Source organism: Orbicella faveolata, unplaced genomic scaffold (assembly GCF_042242905.1).
Source record: "Orbicella faveolata isolate gen_17 unplaced genomic scaffold, um_ofav_v1 contig_3, whole genome shotgun sequence".
Classification (NCBI taxonomy): Eukaryota; Metazoa; Cnidaria; class Anthozoa; order Scleractinia; family Merulinidae; genus Orbicella; species Orbicella faveolata.
Genome location: NW_028301558.1, coordinates 18561403 through 18580661, shown reverse-complemented (window position 1 = coordinate 18580661; position 19259 = coordinate 18561403). Strand labels below are relative to the sequence as shown.

At 40.6% G+C, this 19259-nt stretch overlaps 2 protein-coding genes and 1 pseudogene across 7 annotated transcripts in view; 2 read left to right on the top strand and 1 right to left on the bottom strand.

Moving 5' to 3' along the window:
• The window catches only part of LOC110057404 (CCR4-NOT transcription complex subunit 1-like), a 34895-nt gene extending 29865 nt beyond the window's left edge, over positions 1-5030 (top strand). For both annotated transcript variants that reach the window (XM_089298330.1, XM_089298329.1), the window contains exons 49-58: positions 161-324; positions 578-695; positions 923-1024; positions 1543-1716; positions 2017-2100; positions 2186-2254; positions 2705-2885; positions 3223-3355; positions 4093-4227; positions 4786-5030. In XM_089298330.1, coding sequence (XP_089154456.1) covers positions 161-324; positions 578-695; positions 923-1024; positions 1543-1716; positions 2017-2100; positions 2186-2254; positions 2705-2885; positions 3223-3355; positions 4093-4227; positions 4786-4864 — 1239 coding nt within the window. In that variant the 3' untranslated portion in view covers positions 4865-5030. The remainder of the gene's footprint in view (positions 1-160; positions 325-577; positions 696-922; positions 1025-1542; positions 1717-2016; positions 2101-2185; positions 2255-2704; positions 2886-3222; positions 3356-4092; positions 4228-4785) is intronic.
• Positions 5031-5745: 715 nt separating this feature from the next.
• LOC110057457 (glutathione peroxidase 1-like) lies at positions 5746-11551 on the bottom strand (annotated as a pseudogene). Of its 3 annotated transcripts, none has more exons than XR_016209918.1 (3): positions 11470-11551; positions 9471-9632; positions 5746-7464 (listed from the first exon to the last, which is right to left on the bottom strand). The product of XR_016209918.1 is annotated as a glutathione peroxidase 1-like, transcript variant X3 (transcript). The 3 variants fall into 3 exon arrangements; XR_016209917.1 differs by having other exon boundaries at positions 9471-9683; positions 11470-11534; XR_016209916.1 differs by lacking the exon at positions 11470-11551 and adding an exon at positions 9733-9886.
• A 97-nt stretch (positions 11552-11648) lies between these two features.
• The window catches only part of LOC110057405 (uncharacterized), a 32677-nt gene continuing 25066 nt past the window's right edge, over positions 11649-19259 (top strand). For both annotated transcript variants that reach the window (XM_089298332.1, XM_089298331.1), the window contains exons 1-8: positions 11649-12288; positions 13867-13931; positions 14877-15115; positions 15614-15665; positions 15989-16083; positions 16819-16968; positions 17371-17466; positions 19009-19101. In XM_089298332.1, coding sequence (XP_089154458.1) covers positions 11852-12288; positions 13867-13931; positions 14877-15115; positions 15614-15665; positions 15989-16083; positions 16819-16968; positions 17371-17466; positions 19009-19101 — 1227 coding nt within the window. In that variant the 5' untranslated portion in view covers positions 11649-11851. The remainder of the gene's footprint in view (positions 12289-13866; positions 13932-14876; positions 15116-15613; positions 15666-15988; positions 16084-16818; positions 16969-17370; positions 17467-19008; positions 19102-19259) is intronic.

The following is a 19259-nucleotide window of genomic DNA, read 5'->3' as shown; positions in this document are numbered from 1 at the left end:
GTTAGCTGCATGGTTGTGATAGAGTCGCTTAAAGTTGCGCGACAAATGCTGTAACATAGCACACAAAACATGTTTACCGTGACAGAATTGGGTCGTGACAAAATCAGTTAAACCACTGTAGCGTGACCAATAACATCGCGTACGTTGTGTTGTGTTACAGGTCCTTGGTACAGTCGCCACCGTGTTGTTTCAAGATCACGAGATTCGTCACACGGAGTTTCAACAGCTGCCTTATCACCGAATATTTATTATGCTGCTGGTGGAGCTCAACCAACCAGAACCCATCCTAGAAGCCATTAACTTCCAGGTCCTACAGACATTTAGGTGAGACTAGAGCTCAAAATGTTAATTCTCCCTATTGATTACCATACATTTCTTGCAATGCTAATACTGAGAATTTGCAAGTGCATAAAGTTAACATCCACACCCCTACATGATGATGCAGGGCGTTTTCATGCAACTCGCTATTGTAATTGATATAGACGTCGTTAATTGATATTTTTGCAACCTGTCATCACTAGATAATTAAATTCAAGACATCATTAACTAAACTTGTTAGTGCATGATTTGTTTGCAGCACTGTATTCCATGCCCTTCGGCCTTCCCGTGCATCAGGGTTCGCGTACGCCTGGCTCGAGCTGATCTCGCATCGTCTCCTGATGTCCAAGCTTCTACTGAACACACCTCAGCAGAAGGTAAGCCTGTGCTCACCCCGCCGCTTTATAGGTTAGGTTAAACAGGGACGGATCGATCGTATATTCATAGCAAGTAGGGCCACAATGGGTATCGGACAGGGCGGTCAAAAATGATAAGCAGGTCATATCCTCTCGTTGTAACTTTGTGGCACTTACTCAATTTCATTTAATGTTTTTTCCAGATCGAAGGTAACCCGCCAACTAATCCGCAGTTTTTGTTTTTGCAGGGCTGGGTTTTGTTTCAACAGCTGTTGATCGACCTGTTCAAGTTTTTGGCTCCATTCCTGAGGAACGCAGAGCTGGCTAAACAGACACATTTGCTTTACAAGGTTAGTAGCAGTCTTGCACGTCTTCGTGGAAAAAGGAAAAGAAACTAACCTTTTAAATACGTATTATTTCTAGACACAAAAGCCGAACAGATTTAGAGCAGAAAGAAGGCTTTAAGGGTGCACAATTGTGCAGGGTTTTGGCTTTGGTTTTGTCAATTTTATAAATTTGGTGGGACACCATTCCATGCTTTGTGAGTTGGCGTCTTAGGCTTCGAATCCTGCCGTTGGAGCCCTGGTTGGGTTGTTGTGTTGTGTTCTCCGCCCAGGAGTGTAAATGGGTACGAGCGAGTTGTTAGAGAAATCTGACTTAAACACTGGGTCGTAAGCATCCCCTTCACTTTATTGATCAGGGAAGTAAGAAGAACAGTCTACTACTATACGTTACGTACTGCAGATATCAGAGTTGTATGCTAGCATTGATGAATTACATAACTAGTTTTGTAGTTCGATGTCACTTTTGTAAAGGATTGATTGAGACTTTCGATGTCATAACCTGTTGTGTTGATTTTTGTTCCCAGGGAACATTGCGCGTATTACTGGTGCTACTCCACGACTTCCCAGAATTCTTGTGTGATTACCACTTCAGTTTCTGTGACGTCATTCCTCCTAACTGCATTCAGATGCGAAACCTAATTCTCAGTGCCTTTCCACGGAACATGAGGCTCCCAGACCCCTTCACGCCAAACCTCAAGGTACGGTTTCTGACTGATTGAAACTACATTTTCTCGGTACCGGGCATTTATCTCGGGTTTTTTTTTTTTTTTTTTTTTTTTTTTTTTCCAACCAAAGCATCTGTTAATTCCTTTTTTTCCACGAAGGGTCGTGTATTTTATTGTTACGCTTGTCAGGGACGTGCAGTTAACCATGGAAAAAATGCTTGTTATGAACAAAATATATATATGATCTTTCATATATTCACTGGTAAAACATTTTCGTTTAACCAATATTGATAGTTAACAATGGCGACGATGACTTTTTTTTTTTCAACCCAGGTTGATTTGCTGACCGACATCGCCCATTCACCGCGCATTCTGACCAACTTCGCGTCGGCTATCCAGCCCGCCAGCTTTAAAAAGGTACAGTTCAGTGATGCTCTCGATCGACACAACAAAACGTGAATGTGGTAGTAGAACAACGGGTGTTCTTTTTATTTTTCGTTAGGATTTAGATTCGTATCTGAAGACTCGCGCTCCAGTGACGTTCCTGACGGAATTGAGAACACACTTGCAGGTAAACTGTGCTGTTTCTTTTTATTGTTATCATTATTTCTTCTTTCAAGTGAAAAAAATAAAAGCGAGATCATAAATGTAGAATCTAAGCGTGCTGAACGAGATTTTTACTCTAGAGACGAAGGGGTCAGTTCACCAGCCTGTCATGATGGCGACCAGATTTTGATGTTTTACAGTGAGGCAGTGATAGTTATTTTCATATTCTTAACTGGATTAGTAATTCTCCTGAACGTTTATCATGTATTTCTTTTAAATTAATTCCGAGAATTTGGACGTATGTCAGGAAAAGGTGCTTTTGTCCATGATTTTCTTTCAGCTCTTCGGCTGCTTGAATACGCATTGATAGCAGATGGACAAATTAGCGTTAAAATCATGAACAACTGAATGAGTTTTCTCCTCAATTCAATCTTTGTTCTCATGTTAATTTTTAATGTTCTCTCTGTTTTATCAGGTATCTAATGAACCTGGAACACGGTACAACGTGCCTCTGATGAACGCGTTAGTTCTGTACGTCGGCACACAGGCCATCACCTACATACACAGCAAGAGCGGCACCCCCTCCATGTCGACCATCACTCATTCGTCTCACATGGACATCTTCCAGAACTTGGCTGTGGACCTGGATACTGAAGGTACAAAGTCACCAACAAATCTGGCAAAATAGCGCCGACTAAACCGTTGTCTTTTGTAATATCTTCGACGTTTAGTACCGCTTCATTTCCACGCTTTCAGCAAAGGGGACTCCTTGGTGTAGAAGACACAGGACAAGTCACAATAAAACACTGTCCAACAAACCTATTGTTGTTATTGTTTTCCTCATTCTTTTGTCCTTTTGTTCTCTATTGTTTTACGTCAACTGTGTCTTCTACACCAAGTGACAGCCGCAAAGGGTTAAATAAAAAGGATGGTAAGAGAGAAGCGAGAAGCCTTGATGGTTCTTTCAGCGACCTTATTGTCTGTCATTTCCAGGGCGATACCTGTTCCTGAATGCAATTGCAAACCAGTTACGCTATCCAAATAGCCACACGCATTACTTCAGCTGTGTTCTGCTGTACCTGTTTGCGGAAGCCAACACAGAAGCCATTCAGGAACAGATCACAAGGTAAGGCGTCCATAAGGTTTAAATCCAAAAATTAATGTCCTTCACCTTCACTTAGATCGGGCTTCTGACCCAACAAACTGCACATTTTGGTTTGGCTTCGCGAATCGCGCGTTGGTCTCGGCCCGCTGTCTTTGCCTGTTTAGCATGTACTGCTCGGCTACGTGTCGAATGGCCTACTCTTAATGTCCTACTCTCTACAAGGCTATTTAGGCAGCATCCACACTACGCCGGAGAAAACGCAGCTTTATTTCTACGGTTTGGCCTATCGTCCACACTAATCCGTCACCAAAACGCAGCTTTATTTCTACGGTTTGGCTTATCGTCCACACTAATCCGTCACCAAAACGGAGCTTTGCGAAAACGCTCTTCAAACTGAAGGAATTTGAAAACGCGGGCTATTCGTAGTCGGGTGGACGGAAAACACTTTGAAAATTAAACGAAGCTTTTCCCTGACCGAGTTTTCGTCAAACACAAATCCAAAATGGCCGGTGATTGTTGCGTTTTAAACTTCCTCCGGCGCACTGTGGACGGAAACATTTGATGCACTTCCGTTTTCAAATTCCTCTGGCGTATTGTGGACGAGGCCTTAATGCCACTAAAATTCCAAGTTCAGAATGTTAATTCTCCCAAGAAGATTGACTTGAATTTGTTATGGTAGTTATGAGAATTGGGAATTGGTAAAGTTATCTCTTCATTCATCTTGCCATTTCTGACTGTCGTTATATGTTTTCTTGTAGGGTTTTGTTAGAGCGACTGATTGTGAACAGGCCTCATCCGTGGGGTCTTCTCATCACCTTTATCGAGCTTATCAAGAATCATCAATACAAGTTTTGGACGCACGAGTTCGTCCACTGCGCTCCTGAGATTGAAAAGTAAGTACAAAATGCCTTGCTGAAATGTTTGGGTGAACACCACGGTCTACTTCATTTGATTACATTGAACGCTCTCTTTGTGAAGCAGAACAAAACTTGAAGTCTCGCGGGTTAGAATTTTAATGATTCTTCTTTAAGCCATTCCTGCCTTTTCGACTCTAGACCTGTAACGAAAGTTAAAGAAGGCATGTAAACGCCAGACTCCTTCCCGCCGGATCGCTTCTTTGCTCCTCGCTGTTAGCGTGCGTGACTGAAAGGTGAACCTGCTCGCAGGCTAGAATTGACGGAGCACACAATTTGACGTTACCTCATGGTCACAACTTTTCAAGTGCGAAACACCCTCGCTTTCAAGGCCCTTTCTCTCTACCTCAAAGGAAACTCTGGAAACCCAATTGAATGCGAGCCATCGTGCAAGTTTCTGATTGGGCAAAATAATCCTAAACCGATGATTGGGCAAAAGGAGAATGTGATATTTGTTCCTTTAGCAAAGTAATTCAAGTAGAAATTACTGAGCTAATTCCCACCATGTCATGCTTTATCTTTGCCTTGTCTTTGTAGGTTGTTCGAGTCTGTTGCACGGAGCTGTATGCAACAGAAACAGGCGCCTCCCAGAGAAACCACTGAAAGCAGGGAGTAAAGACACTTGTATCTTATTGTAAAATTTGTACATGAAACGACGCTAAACGCCAGTAAACAGACGCAGTCAAGTACTTCAATTTAGCTGTTAGACTGTTATGAAAAATTTTTGCTGAATTTATAATTTTTTATCGTGGAATAAACGAACGCCTTGGAGTGCATTCTGAGTTTTTTGCGTTAGATTCATTAGTTACTGTATTGAAGTTGTCTGCGCGCTGGCTATTTTCAGTGTAATTTAAAATTGGAAGTGGCAATCATGTCGCTAAGCAGCATGAACAAAGTCTCTTGAAACCACCTTGTATTCAAACATAACTCACGGCATCACCTGCAACCGGACCAACGTCTGCCTTGTCATTAGGTGTAATTTACTCGTGGTCAACGTAATGAGAACATTGGACTGTTCACAGCCCTTTGCTTTCTCGTATTTTTATTCAATCGTTGAACGCGCGGATAAAATCGCGAGAGAAATGGATGCCAGTGCAGAACGGGAGACTTGACAGGGTAATTATTGAAGCGCCACCACGCTAGCCTGTGCCAGACTCTCGGTCAGTGGGAACGATCGAAAAAGCGGGCGGGCGACAAGAGGGGTGGTTGATCCCGCTCGTCGCTGATCCCGCTTGTCGCCCGCCCTTTATTTCGATCGTCCCCACTGACCGAGAGCCTGGAACAGGCTACCACCACCCCCACGTGCTTCGGGCTCGCTTTTTCTTTCGCGTGCGTTGAAAAATAGAGGCTGTGAACAGTCTATGAGAACATAAGAGAGCGGGAAAATAGCCTAATGACAAGTCAACCAGAGTTTGGAGTTTTCCTAGCCTTTAAACGTTTTACATCTTTCGATCGACAGTGCGTATAAACTTTTATCCAGTAAGGCAAACACAAACGTCCAAAACTTTTCTTTAATATTTTTTTACAATCTACGGGGAACTGACACGCCCACTTTTCGTTTTTCACCCAGCAAGTTCCAACCTCACCCCAAACGGACGAGTCCATGCTTTCCTTCAAGATCTGACAACTTTTTTTAAAAAACTCTTTCTATCAGCTCCATCATAATGTCACGCAAGGGCGTACACTTGCTGGCGTCAGGCTCTCCAAAACCGCTCTAAACATACATGGTGTGTTTTAACATCAAGCGTACACTAACATTTTTACGTGTAAGCCGTCATGCACAACACAAACCCTAACAGTGAACTTCAATTCTCTTATCTTCAATGACCAATGCCAGTGGGCGTGTTGTCCCGCAATTTACGTGGTGAACCTCTAACCTGATACAATACATTTTTCCATAACGTTTCACTGAATGTCAAAGAGGGAGTAATGACTCACTTCCAGATAATTTGTATTCCCTTTTCTCATTTTTAAACACAATTTTGCCAATAACTTCTTAATGTATTAGGTACATCTCTCGCTAAAGCTGAAAAAAAACTTAATCGTAAATACGTGTTGGGTGAATGAATATGGCGTTCTGAAGGTAATCAAGAAAGTTCTGAAAGTAATCAGAGAACTTGGCAGATGACTTCTAGCAAGCCTGTCCCAGATGTTCGGTTAGTACAGGCAGCAAGAAGAATTACGAGAGAAAATAGGGGAGGGGATCGGCGCGAAAACCTTTCCAACATTGCACATTCTTGTCCCCAGAACAGTCTGTTCAAAGCCCCTTCAGCTAAGAGGGACAGGCGGCTCTGGGGAGGAAAAAGCGAGCTGCAATCCTTCCCTGTTTTTTCTCTTGCAGTTTTTCACGCTGCATGCTCCTCAATGAGCCAGATACCTGGTACAGGTCAACTTCTTGCTCAAAATGTGGACGTTTCTTGGCAACACATCCCTGAACGTACGTGCTGTGTCTGAATAAAGTCTCTCGAAAGTGCCACAGAGCACTCCGAATCCAGTTTTGGTGGGCTAAAATATCTGGTATCCAGATCCCTGATTCGTGACTTACAGCCTCGCTCGCTGGACTCACCTCAATTTTTCGTTCGTCTTGACCCTACTGAATATGTTCTAAACACAATTACTAAATGCTTGCCTAAAAACGTTTGTGCTACGCAAAAATTATCCTGAACGCCTTATAACAGACATGGAAATATTTTGAATCTGATAAGTGGTCATTTCTCCCTGGTGTTTTTTTTTTCCTTTTTTTTTTTTCACAACATTCTCAGGTTAACGTACGTTCCTATATCTCGGAAGCTACTTCTTGGACAATAGAGTTTCAATATCGCGCGTAATGTCCGCTGTGAGGAAGTTTCTACTGTATCGCTTAAAAGGTACACCATTTGAATCGATAAGAAACTTCTCAAAATTCCACGACACGTCAGATCTGAGTACTGGATTCCATATTATCAGTTTGGTGTCACCCATCAGATGTTCCTCGTCATCGACTGGGTGTGGCAGTTTCTTCTTCAGGAAGACAAACAGAGGATGAGTGTCTTTGCCGTTGACTGCGACTTTACTGAACAGATCGATCTTGGGCACGAACCCGTTCCCAGGCCGTACATACTTCAGGGAATTGAGAATCTCACTGTTATTGCAGTTCTCTTGGTGACCGAACTGATTGCAGGGAAAACCCAGAATAGCGAGCCCCTTCTTACTGTACTTATCCATAAGCTCGTTCATCTGAAGAATAAACAGATATATTTAAAAACTAATGAAAGAGAAAAGGCTCATTCAGCAGATCACTTGCTAAATTATGATGGCAATGTTGGTGTTGGAGAATTCGATGCTCTAGTCCGTCCACAGATCCCCTATGTTGTCTTGAACTCGTCAAATTAACAAATTAACCTTCGTTTTTCATGCGTCTGTCCTGCTAGCTATTGATCATGAATTTCGTCATAACATTGCCAAAGTAGCTGTGGATCTATGAGATGATAGCTGAGTGGATCCGCAGACTACTTCAGTTGACAATGTTATGATGAAATTCATTGCCAATAACAGGACAGACACATGAACAACTGATGTCAATTTGTTTTTTATGATAACAAATGGTCAAATTCTATGCTCTCACTTGTTGACACATTGTATAAATTATAAATAAATGTGCCTGTCTGCTTATTGACAATGAAAATTAGCCAACGACTGTGCAAGAATTTCTGCAGTTATCGTAAAAATCGAGATCGGAAGCAAAAGTATTTAAATAAACATCTGTGGACAGACTATCAATGCTCAGCTACCAGGGAACTTTCAAAGTGTCCCTAACGGACAAGGAATGTAAAGGCCGTTACTATATTCACTTGTTCGCGGCACTTAATGTCAACTGGACTTTCATGGGGCAGGGGGTAATGAACATTAGTGCCTGTGTGGGACATTTTTGCCGATAAGCAAAATGATCAATTAAGTAAAGTTTGCTTCACGTTCGGAAGGGAACACAACTAGTCTAGTATTGGTAATTAGGTCTTGAAAAGAAATTGGCTCCTTCTCCTGCTGAATGCAGTCACATGTAGTTACCAGAGTACAGTGACTCTTTGGGTAGCAAAATTCCAAGACAGGGAACAAAGGAATATGCTGACGGTACCTAACACATTTCAATAACACGTCAATAAAGATCAAGGAATTGTCTACACCCCAGAAAGAATGTTCCTTATCCATATGTGGGTTCTTCAGACTGACATTCCTTTCCCAATGTTTGCCAGATTTTCTACACGGACCAATCAGCGCATATGTATTGTATACGCTGCACCAATCATAGCATAACTTGTTGCCTTGAGTTTTTTTTTTCTATGAAAAACCTGACCATTGGCCATTGACTGGTAGACATTTCTGGAGTGAACCAAGATATCATGTAGCTCTAGACAACACTGTTCTTTGAAAAGTGTTGGCTTGAAAAGAAAGGCCTTCACTAGCATTGTGTTCGGTTTGAAAGTAAATGTTAAGTTTTACTAATGAAAACTTATCACTTCTGAGTTTAATAATATACAAAAACAAAATTTGGGACAAAGTGGAACAGAGGGTGGAATTTTGTCTTTTCCTTTTCTCATATTTGTCTGTTGAGCAACCGTACAACTCTAAGGTAGGGCAATTGCAGACCATTTTTGGTCCAAGGGATGGAAATTTCACCACCTGAGATTCAAAATGTCAGATACCTGGGTGTTGTCTGGGTGGAGGTGAGAATAGTGAGTGGGGGGGGGGGGGGGGGGTTGGGAACAAAAATTTCAAATTGACTGGCAAGCCTAGGATGGCTGGTTTTTGTTGAAAATAGCGATGAAATTTCGCAGTACATAAATCTTTCACTGGTATGTACCACTATCTGTTCATGTTATTTAGCACTCCACCACGCAAATAGTGTTGTTACAGGGTGCAGTGGGGTGGTGCCTGACCCATTTGTACTCACCACCGACCCCATTATTTGAGTCTAGCTATGAGCCTGTTACTATCAGCATAGTTAGTGGAGGGGACACTAACTATGCTGTCAAGTACTGAACAACTAGAGCATTAGTACCAACAAATCACTGGTTTAAAGTACAAAACGCAGGGTCACTTTGGACCACCTCATTTACATGTGTCAAAACCTTTTGTAGAACGAAGCAAAACAGAGTAGGCACTTTTGTGATTCCATGAGATGTCTGATAGCCCTGCATTCTGTAGTTTAGCTCATAAGGAGGTTTATGTTCTAGTATATGACATACCTGGGTGTAATCCCTGACAGTTGTACCTCAGAGAGAGGCCACATTTTCAATCAGCACCACTTTCCCTTTGTACTTTGACAAGCTGACCTCATCCCCTTTCAGGTTCTTAGCGGTGAAATCATAAATCGACTGACTCATTGTTCTCACTTGTTTCTGAAGACACTGTCGAGAAGCAGACAACACAAAACTTGCCTGTGAGCACTTTAACATAGACTGCAGAGTAAAGCGACAGAGAAAATGACAGTAATGTAGCATTTATCACCGTAAGGTTTCGAAAATTATGACCCCCGAAAGAAGCGATGATCTGAAAGTGGCGGTGAAATTTCATGGTCGTAAGAAAATCCTGAAAATAGCGCCCTTACAAACTAATTTGACACGAACAAAATCCTTAACTAGAGCAAAACGATCTCGTTGTAAGTACGTCATGTATGGAGACATATATTGTAGCAAGCTCATGTTCAATGCCACGTGATTGTTGCCGGGAACGAGTGAAAAATGACCTGATTGGTTGACTGCACTTTTTTTGCGGTTTAATCTAAATGAAGTGTGTTAATGATCGTTAATCTTTTAGGGTGCGTTCCTTCGGGGTGATCTTGATCAGGACCAGTGATCCAAGATCACTCGGATCATGGTGCATCAAAGGAACCGATGAATCCACTCTAGTCACGGATTCATCGGTTCCTTAGATGAACCATGATCCGAGTGATCTTGGATCACTGATCCTGATCCAGATCACCCCAAAGGAACGCACCCTTAGTGAATTGTTGAAGTCAGCACGTTAACTTGCGTTTTATTTATGTTTTATCAGTTGCGCTGTCAAATATCTCCAGGGTAATGGCTGTAAAGACTTGTTACCCTGCAAGCAGAGCCCTTTGATCTTCCTAGAAAAGTCGGGAAGAGATCTCTTCCTCTTCCCGACTTTTCTAGGAAGATCGAAGGGACCTCTGCTTGCAGCTGCAGGGTAGAAACTTGTGAGTGAGTTTTTTTCTGCAGGTGGTCTGTTTCAATTTCAAACTTCCAAAGATTATCAACTGTCATGCCAACATCACGTGCAGAGAGCAAGGTCTTTTGTTGTCTCCGCGTGTCACGTCAGCTGCTGTGATTGAATTATCAGATAATATTTTACTTATCAAGATATTCGATTCTGATTGGTTCTCAACATGTGCTATTTTTTCACAAAGTGTCCAATAAGCTCCCTGTCTGTTTTTATGACAGACAATGACCGTGCGTCATGTTTTGTTCGTCCTTTGACACAATATTTGTTCTCAAATACTGGCTAAGTAAAGAAAAAAGACATGAGCGAAAAGTTTTGCTCGTCCAATAACAAAATTTGTTCTCAAATAATGGCTAAAATCAATAACTGTTAGTTGCATTTCCTGTCAAAATGACACAATTAATTCAAAGAATTTGACAGCAAAAGTGTTATTAGAAAATACCCTGCAAAGGTACAACAAAAGCAGCCTAAATAACGGAACAAAGACAAAATTATTCACTGCACATTAAAAACTCACATACGTTCTGCAGGGACTGAAAACAGATCAGTGATGTCTTTCGTTACCATACATTTCGAAAAAATTTGTCTTTTCATCAATGAAGCAGGGCCGATCTCTGGACTCTAACATGAACCAACCACTCTACAGCTGCCTTCGCGCCTCGGTTGTTAAGCAGCGTGTAAACTCCCGTGTGACTCAATAATCATCCACTGCGTTCGGTTTTGGAATTATAGTAAGCTATATAATCAATTAGCTTTTCGATGATCGAGCTTGATCGATTTTAACACAGCACTTAATTTACGCCATCACTTGTAACGTCGCGCAGATCAGTTCTCAAGCGTCATCTCAAATTTTACGAACCGGCCATCTGTTTACTAGCAGTAGGGCAAAAAAAGGTTCGGTACTGGTCGTTTCTAGCTCCTCCTAGGTTTCTTTCTATCTTGAACAATTAAAGATACGAACCGAGCTACTGGCAATTCAGTTTTCCATACAAAAGACAAACCTACCTTTCTGAGCCAAGACAATTATTGATTATTCTCGCTTTTCAAACGGAAATGTTATTTATTCGGGGAAATAATTACGTAAGTAAGCACCCCTGTCTGCACCTTTGTTTCGAACGTTAACCGAACAATAGACGAGCAACAGCCGATTATTTGTCGTGAATATTCGTTACGAATCGGATCACGTGGCAAAATAAATCTTCGCTGGTACGAAAAATGGCGGTATTTTGTTGTTTTGTCTGATTTGGTTTTCCGCTTTTCTATTAATTATATTGAGACAAAAGTGACATATGCATTAGGATGCATTAAGACACCTGGTTATTGTAGACATCTCCCGTTGGTTAATAATAATGAAAACCAAGCCTTCAATCTGGCTAAACATTCAACGATGACTGACAACGAAGACCCTTCGGCACAGTTTTCTTTTCGACTTTCCACTTTGCAAAATGCTTCTTGTGCGGAAGAGGAAATTCTTGCTTTGCAAAAGTTGAGAGAAGCTCTTCTTCCTGCTGGCGATGAAGCGTCTTCAGATGAGGACGACTGTGAGAAAGAATGGCTGCGGAAAGGTTTGAACGATGTTAGGAATCCTTTCCCGAGTGAATCGCCGGAAAGTTTTATCCTTTTGCAAGAAGACCTGGATTCATTCACCTTTTACCTCTTCGAGCGGCGATTTGGCTGGTCGGAGTATACTGCGAATTTGGATGATTACTATTCTGTAGCAGATGAACATTTAGGTCGGAGAGGATCATCAGGTTCTTTACGAATGCAGGATGAATCCAAATTTAAAGGAAAGTTGAATGAGTTGCTGGACGAATTTCTAAAGTGGTAGGTAGTATTTGTATATTTGGTTCTCATAGCAGTAGCGTTCGAGGTGACAAAAGATTGTTCAGTATCTTCGACATCATCAACCTAGAGTAATCCTTTTGTTTATTTTGTCCTGTGATGATCGCTTTGGTTATCAAGGTCTTCTATATAAGTTCATTGACATCTGAGATTTTTAGCTTGAGCGAGCGGGGTGTTCTGGTAAGTCTGTGATAAACAGACCGCGACATAGATCTGATAGATAAGCCCCATGTTCATTTAGCGACTTCGATTTACATGTAACTTGATTTACTACACATTTTGAATCGACCCTGCATGGTTTAAACATTTTACATACGCAGTACATCTAAATAGTTCGACACTCATTCATTTTGCTACTATACATGAAGAGTGCGTGTTTCTTAGATGTACACAAACACAATCTGTACCAGTTTATTCGTCATCTGCATTTCACGGCTGGTTTAACCAAATGCAGTTTACAGACATCCAAGCCTGCAAATAATTTTGTCTATTTAAGCAGGTCATTTGTCAGGTCAAGGACAAGTTTTTGACCTGACAAAAAGCCAGTCTGGTCTGACAAAAGTTTTCTTTTTGTCATTAGAAATTAAAATTACAGGTAAGAGACATTTGAGACATTTTGGTATTTCAGGGTAGGACAAAAATACTCTAAAAACCCTACCCTGTGCGGGACAACATCCTCTATTAAGACCCTGTTTAGGACAGGAGATGAAAAACACACTCTCATTTCACAGGCATTTAAACTGTTTAATAAGCCATTCCAATCAGAGAAATCGTGTTTGATACGTCTAAAACCCAGTTATTGTGTCTGTACACTTGAACTAAACAAAAGACCCTCAAGCGTTAAGCTCTAAATTATTTAAAATAAAGGATACCGACAACAATAGCATTCTTGTCCAGAAATGATTTGATGTTGATTGATAACCTTGTAATGGCTGGTCAATGTCTCTCGGCTCGTAAGACCATACCCTGTTTAGGACAGAGGCGAGTAAAATTGTATACCCTGTTCAGGACAGGGAGGCCAAAACACCATACCCTGTCCAGTGGCACATCCCCATATATGTAGCCCAAATAAGGGAGTACCCACCCCTCCCTCCCTCCCTCCCCACCCCCGAGCCCTGTCTGAAGTTTTCTCACTTTGGAGTTTAAATGGGCACCGGCAAATTGTTGAGACAACTTTACAGAATGATGGGGAGAAACCCACAATGGACTAGCATCTGATCCAGGCTCTTGCTACAGAAACATCATATTAAAAAGCTTTACGTCTATCTAGCCACTGTCTGCAAATATTGTTTTTTTCACATGCCTGCGCAAATGAATTTTGCTCTTTGAGTAACAGACAGCAGTGTGCCTCAGGTTGTTGCATGGTATGAAAATGTTTCACACAAGTAACAATCAATCCCAGACACTGCACAAATCTTGGTAGGGCTAGTTCATCAGGGCAAAGCTAACAGAAATGTTTGTTTTAGTTAGACTGCATATACAATGTAATTAACACCAGACATTGCAAGATGTTTGCTGTTTGCGTAAAATGAAATCTAAAATGAAATTGTTTTTCACCAGGTTCCTTGCTCAAGCTAAACTAACTGAACATCTGCTGAAAAGCTTTAAATATACAGTTGCTAAAGGTAAGTAAGGTCTGAAAAATTGGTTAGCTGACGCCAGCCATCCATTGTGAAAGTAAATTTAGAGTGTGGAAAGAGGCTAGCGCATTGTATGTTGAGTTTTAAGTTAGAATAAATTACATGTACTTCCAGGATGTCACTAAGAGGCAGTTGATATGCAAGGTGACCAAAGGGTTTGCGATCATGGCATCCGATACCCATTGATTGACCCTTAGTCGATATCTCGATCAATTCTTGGTCAATACTTGATTGACATCTCAGTCGACAGTCAGTCCAGAGTTGACTAATTTTCACAGATACACGATCAAGTGTTGGTTGATACATATGAGTCAGGGTGTGTCGATCAAGATGTCAATCGAGATGTGGATCGAGATGTGGATCGAGATGTCGATTGAGGGTCGATCTAGGTATTGATCAATACTCGACCACAGATGCCTTTAGTACACATGATCCATGGTTCAGACTTAGGCACTCAGGCCAAGACCTTTGTATCGAGTTCTAAGAGCATGAAACCCTACTCTCACAGTGTTTGTCTCTAGCTTGGAGTATAAATAGCTACAAGTGAACTGTTAGCTAAAGGGCAATCTGAACAGGGTTGTCAAAAGTTAACAGTAGCTGGCGAAAATTATGGTATATAGGTACTTCATGATCTTGGAAAGTAAGCTGTGTACTTCCAACAATAAAGCCACCTGTGAACACTGTACTTGAGTTAAAAAAAACTTTGGGACAACCCTGCTGAGAAATGCTTCCAAGGGGTAGCATGCAACAGACGTGTACATTGTACATGTACATCTATTAAAACCAGGGGTGTACAGCAATGCTCTTGATTCCCTCAAGCTACAGAAAGCGAGATAAGCTCTTATTACAGTCACTGCATCAGTGAAGTGGGGAGAATCACAGTAGTATCGTGCATACAGGCATATCAAAGGTATCCAATTCGTTTTTCAGCAAACAACATGCCAGTGGTGAGGAATCAAACATTTGTTCACATTATGGACTGGTTGAAGCTGGCTAGCTCTGAAAATGGAGTTAATAGTAAAGTGTTTCCTCTAGTGATGGACATTATTATTGCTGGCATTACTGATATTTGGTCAGCTATCAGAAACACATGTGTAGCCAAGTTGTCAAGGTTTTTGGAACTGTTCACACTGCCTCAACTGGAGGATTTTTATGGAAGCTTGGTTAAGGTACTATTATGTAATTTCCATTAACTACCTTTAATAAACTGTGCAAAGTTATTATTGAGTTTCTAAAGAAACTGTTTCGCTTTGTCAGTGTAACAGTTACACTGCTTTTTTTAATGGTTTCTAGCTTGTTTGGTGGGTTACTCCATAGGCCCCAAGGGTGAGAGAATCTAATTAAACTGTCTTTGAAATTCAAGTGAACATTAAAAATAGGTCGTGCACGCCTTGCTGCCTAAATGTTTCCATCTTGCGTACAACATAAAGTGTTGTGGTCATCATTCTTATATGGTACATGCAGGACTCGAATAAAACTTGAAGTCTGGCTTGCCCTTTGGACAGGCAGCTCTCAAATGTTGCTTTCCCAGACAACTTGCCAGAGCCCTTGCCCATGGGGCAAGTGAGAATGAAAAGTTACTTGCCTGACTCTCCTTGTCCAGGATGACTAGACAGCACTTTTTTGGAGCCATATCATGTGGTTGATTTTTGTTGGTTTGGTTGCAGATGTGCATTGGAAAGGAAACTTCCTGGCAGGCCAAAGAGGGTGCAGTCATGTGTAAGTCTTTAGAATTACACATTTTCATCATTTTGACACAATACGGACTGTACTGAGGGGCAGACCATCCATTATTTATTTTTACTTTTTTTACCTTAATAATAAGTATGCACTGGTTTTTTTAAAAGTAAAAATTGCTTTTTATAAAAAATTAACGACATTTTCCCATGGGCAGTGTACACTCTTTTTAACCATACTGTACATTGTTCAATCATGGAACTGCAGGATAGACTTTTTGTTGTAGAGTCATACATCAGTGTAATAAAAAAGAGAGTATCAGTGATGTTTTGCTGCTTTTGTTTTGTTTTCTGTACATTGAACAGGCATGACTGCTATAGTGTGCCAGTTTCTTTGGAGTGGAATAGCACCATCTGGTGAGGACAAGTCACAGTCTACAGGACCTCAGTACATGCTCAAGGTCAGTTGCGATGCTCTGTAGCTTTGGGTCATATACAGTAAATGAACATACATGTGCATATGCTTCTGTGGTATTTTACGATTACAGAAACAAGAAACATTTCTCCCCAGGCATAAAAGTAATTTCCTTGGGAAGTGTAGCATTTTTCGCAAGATGTTGGTAAGTTTACTTTTGAGGGGAAAAGTACATGGATATAAATGTACATGTTATTGTAACTAAAACTTTTCTCTGTTGTGTGGCTTGCTTTAAGCAAACTCTTCCCTTAACCCTTACAGTCCCAAGTTCAAAATTTTGTTTTTTTCGTAGTGACAGCCATGCAGACCTGTTAATGTCAGTTCTGATAATTTGGTGACTGTACATTACGACAGTATCACTGAGTTGATGATTTTCGTTTACCCTTTCACGTGCCTGCTTGATAATGTATTGATCTTGTAACAAGAAATTTCATTTTGATCACTTCTGGTAATTAAAGGTTTTTTATTCTTTTAGTGGACATCTCCTACAAAGTGGATACAATGTACCTCTCCTTTATGTGTACCCTGTAATGTCTCTCTAGTATTTTCTCAATAATAATTTATTAATGTAAGCATTGGATGTGTTTGTTTTACACTTGGCCTTGTGATCCTGTATTTATTTGAACCCTGGTACTTGCTTCGGGGCCCAGGATTTAATCGTGAAAATAACATGTATGGTAGTTTACATTTGAGTTGAAATATTTTACATTTCTTCTTTCAGTTTGGCCTGAAAGCACTGACAGCGCTGCCAGGTTTCATTACATCCTCTGTGCACTCTGTTCTCTTCTCACTGCTCGCACACCCTCAGCTGAGTATCAGGGAACATGCTACGAAAGCACTGTCAGCTATCTTGTCAAGATGCGAGTTTGAGGTGAGGCAGTCACTACACATGTACATGATGGATTGTATGAGCCACATGTTGACTAGATTGTAATCTGTCTTTCTCTTAAGTAAAGAAGTTTGAGCAAGAGGCTCTAGGCAAGAAGAGATTTGGGCAATCCCATCTTGTGTCCATACTGCCCTTTTTCATTCTCCTTCATGGATAAACACCTGTTATACATGTACATGTACCTACATGTAAGAGAAAAGACCAGCTGCAAGCAGTGTAGCATTAATTTATTTACAGTTGTTCACAAGCTAGGGAGTAATGAAAAAAGACATTGTACATAACAGTTCTTATAGCATTTACATGTAGTCTTTGAGTCTCCCAATAATAGGAAAATGACTCAAAGGTATCAAAAACTGAAAGTTCACTCAAATTATTTTCATGAAGGTTGCACTGTCTTCGTTCCAAGAAGTTATTAACAGACTTTGTCATGGAACACAAGGGGATGGCCAGGGTCAGGAAGTCATTGAAAGCATCGACAAGGTAAAATTATTTTAGAAACTATCATGATCTAAAATAGCGCATACATCTGTATGATTTCAACCATGCTAGTAATAAAAACACGGAAGTAGTGCAAGCTGTTGACAAAATGGTTGGATGTCTTGAGAAACAAGAATTTACATTGTACATCTTGATTATCACAAAAGGGTGTTATTTCTGTATTTTTTTGAATTGGAATTGCATAGCAAAGAAGAAAATACTTTCTTCACTTGATGATGACAAGATGACGATGTGTTTTATTCAAGGTGACAAAAGTAAAATATATGAAAAAGCGCATCTTGAAAAGGAAAACTAGAGGTTGACCCTATGGCGTTTTCCTAAATAAAAGTATAAAACAGATATAAACTACATGTATGCACAATGAATTCAAAATATATAAAATAGAACACAAATAACTATTGTGACTGTTTGAAAAAATTCAAGAAAGCTGTGGAAATTCTTATCTATGGCTTTTGTTCTATTAAATTTGTACATGTAACTTCAGAGAAACAAGGAAAATGTTTTTCCATTTAAATTTTAAATAGCTTAAATTAAATGCTGTATATAACAGTAGCATCTAAATAAAAATGTAACTTGCTATGCAAGCACATTAAATGTGTTAATATTAAACTAGCGACTTGGGCGTTGATTTAAATTATTTACATGCTACTGTTATATACAGCATTTACTTGAAGATACATTTAAATTTTAAATGTATCTTCAAGTAAATGCTGTATATAATAGTAGCATGTAAATAATTTAAATCAACGCCCAAGTTGCTAGTGGAGAGAAGGTGCCTAGGAAGCCCGGAGACTGCAACTGCAGTCACATCCCCAAGGCGCTAGAACACCCAACTGGCCTGCCCAACCTGCAGGCAAGCCACCATTCCCCCGCGTCAGGCCCCCTACAGGCACCCGTCACACTCAAGCCAGATGCTGAATAGAGGGGGGGGATAGGGAGGGAACGCCGAGAACTGCTAAACTACTATAATTCAATCCACAATGCCACACTAACAGAGCAGCGAACACACTGCAAGCACATGGGATGACAACGCACGTACTAACCAAGAATACCGCTGGACGATGTCAGCCCCAGGGCTCCCACGACCATATGACTGCTGCAAACGCTACAGAACACACCAAACGCTTAACAAACACCAACAGACAGCCAAGACACTATCAAACGCCTACAAAAAACGCTACTGACCAGACTAGCTCCTGGTCATTAACTATGTAAAATTTTATTTTACTATATCAAACGCTACAGAACGCACTAAACGCTAAACAAACGTTAACAGATGGCCAAGACGCTAACAACCACCTACAAAAACGCTACTGACCAGACTAGCTCCTAGTCGTTAACTATGTTAAATTTTCATTTAACTATATTATAACTTGCTATGCAAGCACATTAAGGTAAATGTGTTAGTGTTAAACATCATCTTTTATAGTACAATACACAAATTTTGTACATTCAAGCAAGATACAGCTGCACTTGAATTTTACATTGTAGCACCTAAAAAAGTTGAGTTTATTCTAATTCCAGCTACCTCACCATGCTGTGTTTAGAGAACATTTCAAGTTCCTTAAAGCTCATGAGGCTGAAGGCTTGCTAGGAGTCTGTATTTTCTTGATTAAGGTGAGCATTACTACCAACAATTCAGTTATCTCTGGTTTCTGAAGTGTGAAGTGACTAAGATTATTTCTACTAGTTCTTACTGGTTTTTCAACTGGGAGTTTTACAATTAGGGGATACCCCTGCTCTAGTCCATCACAGTGTTGTATGTCTGATATGTA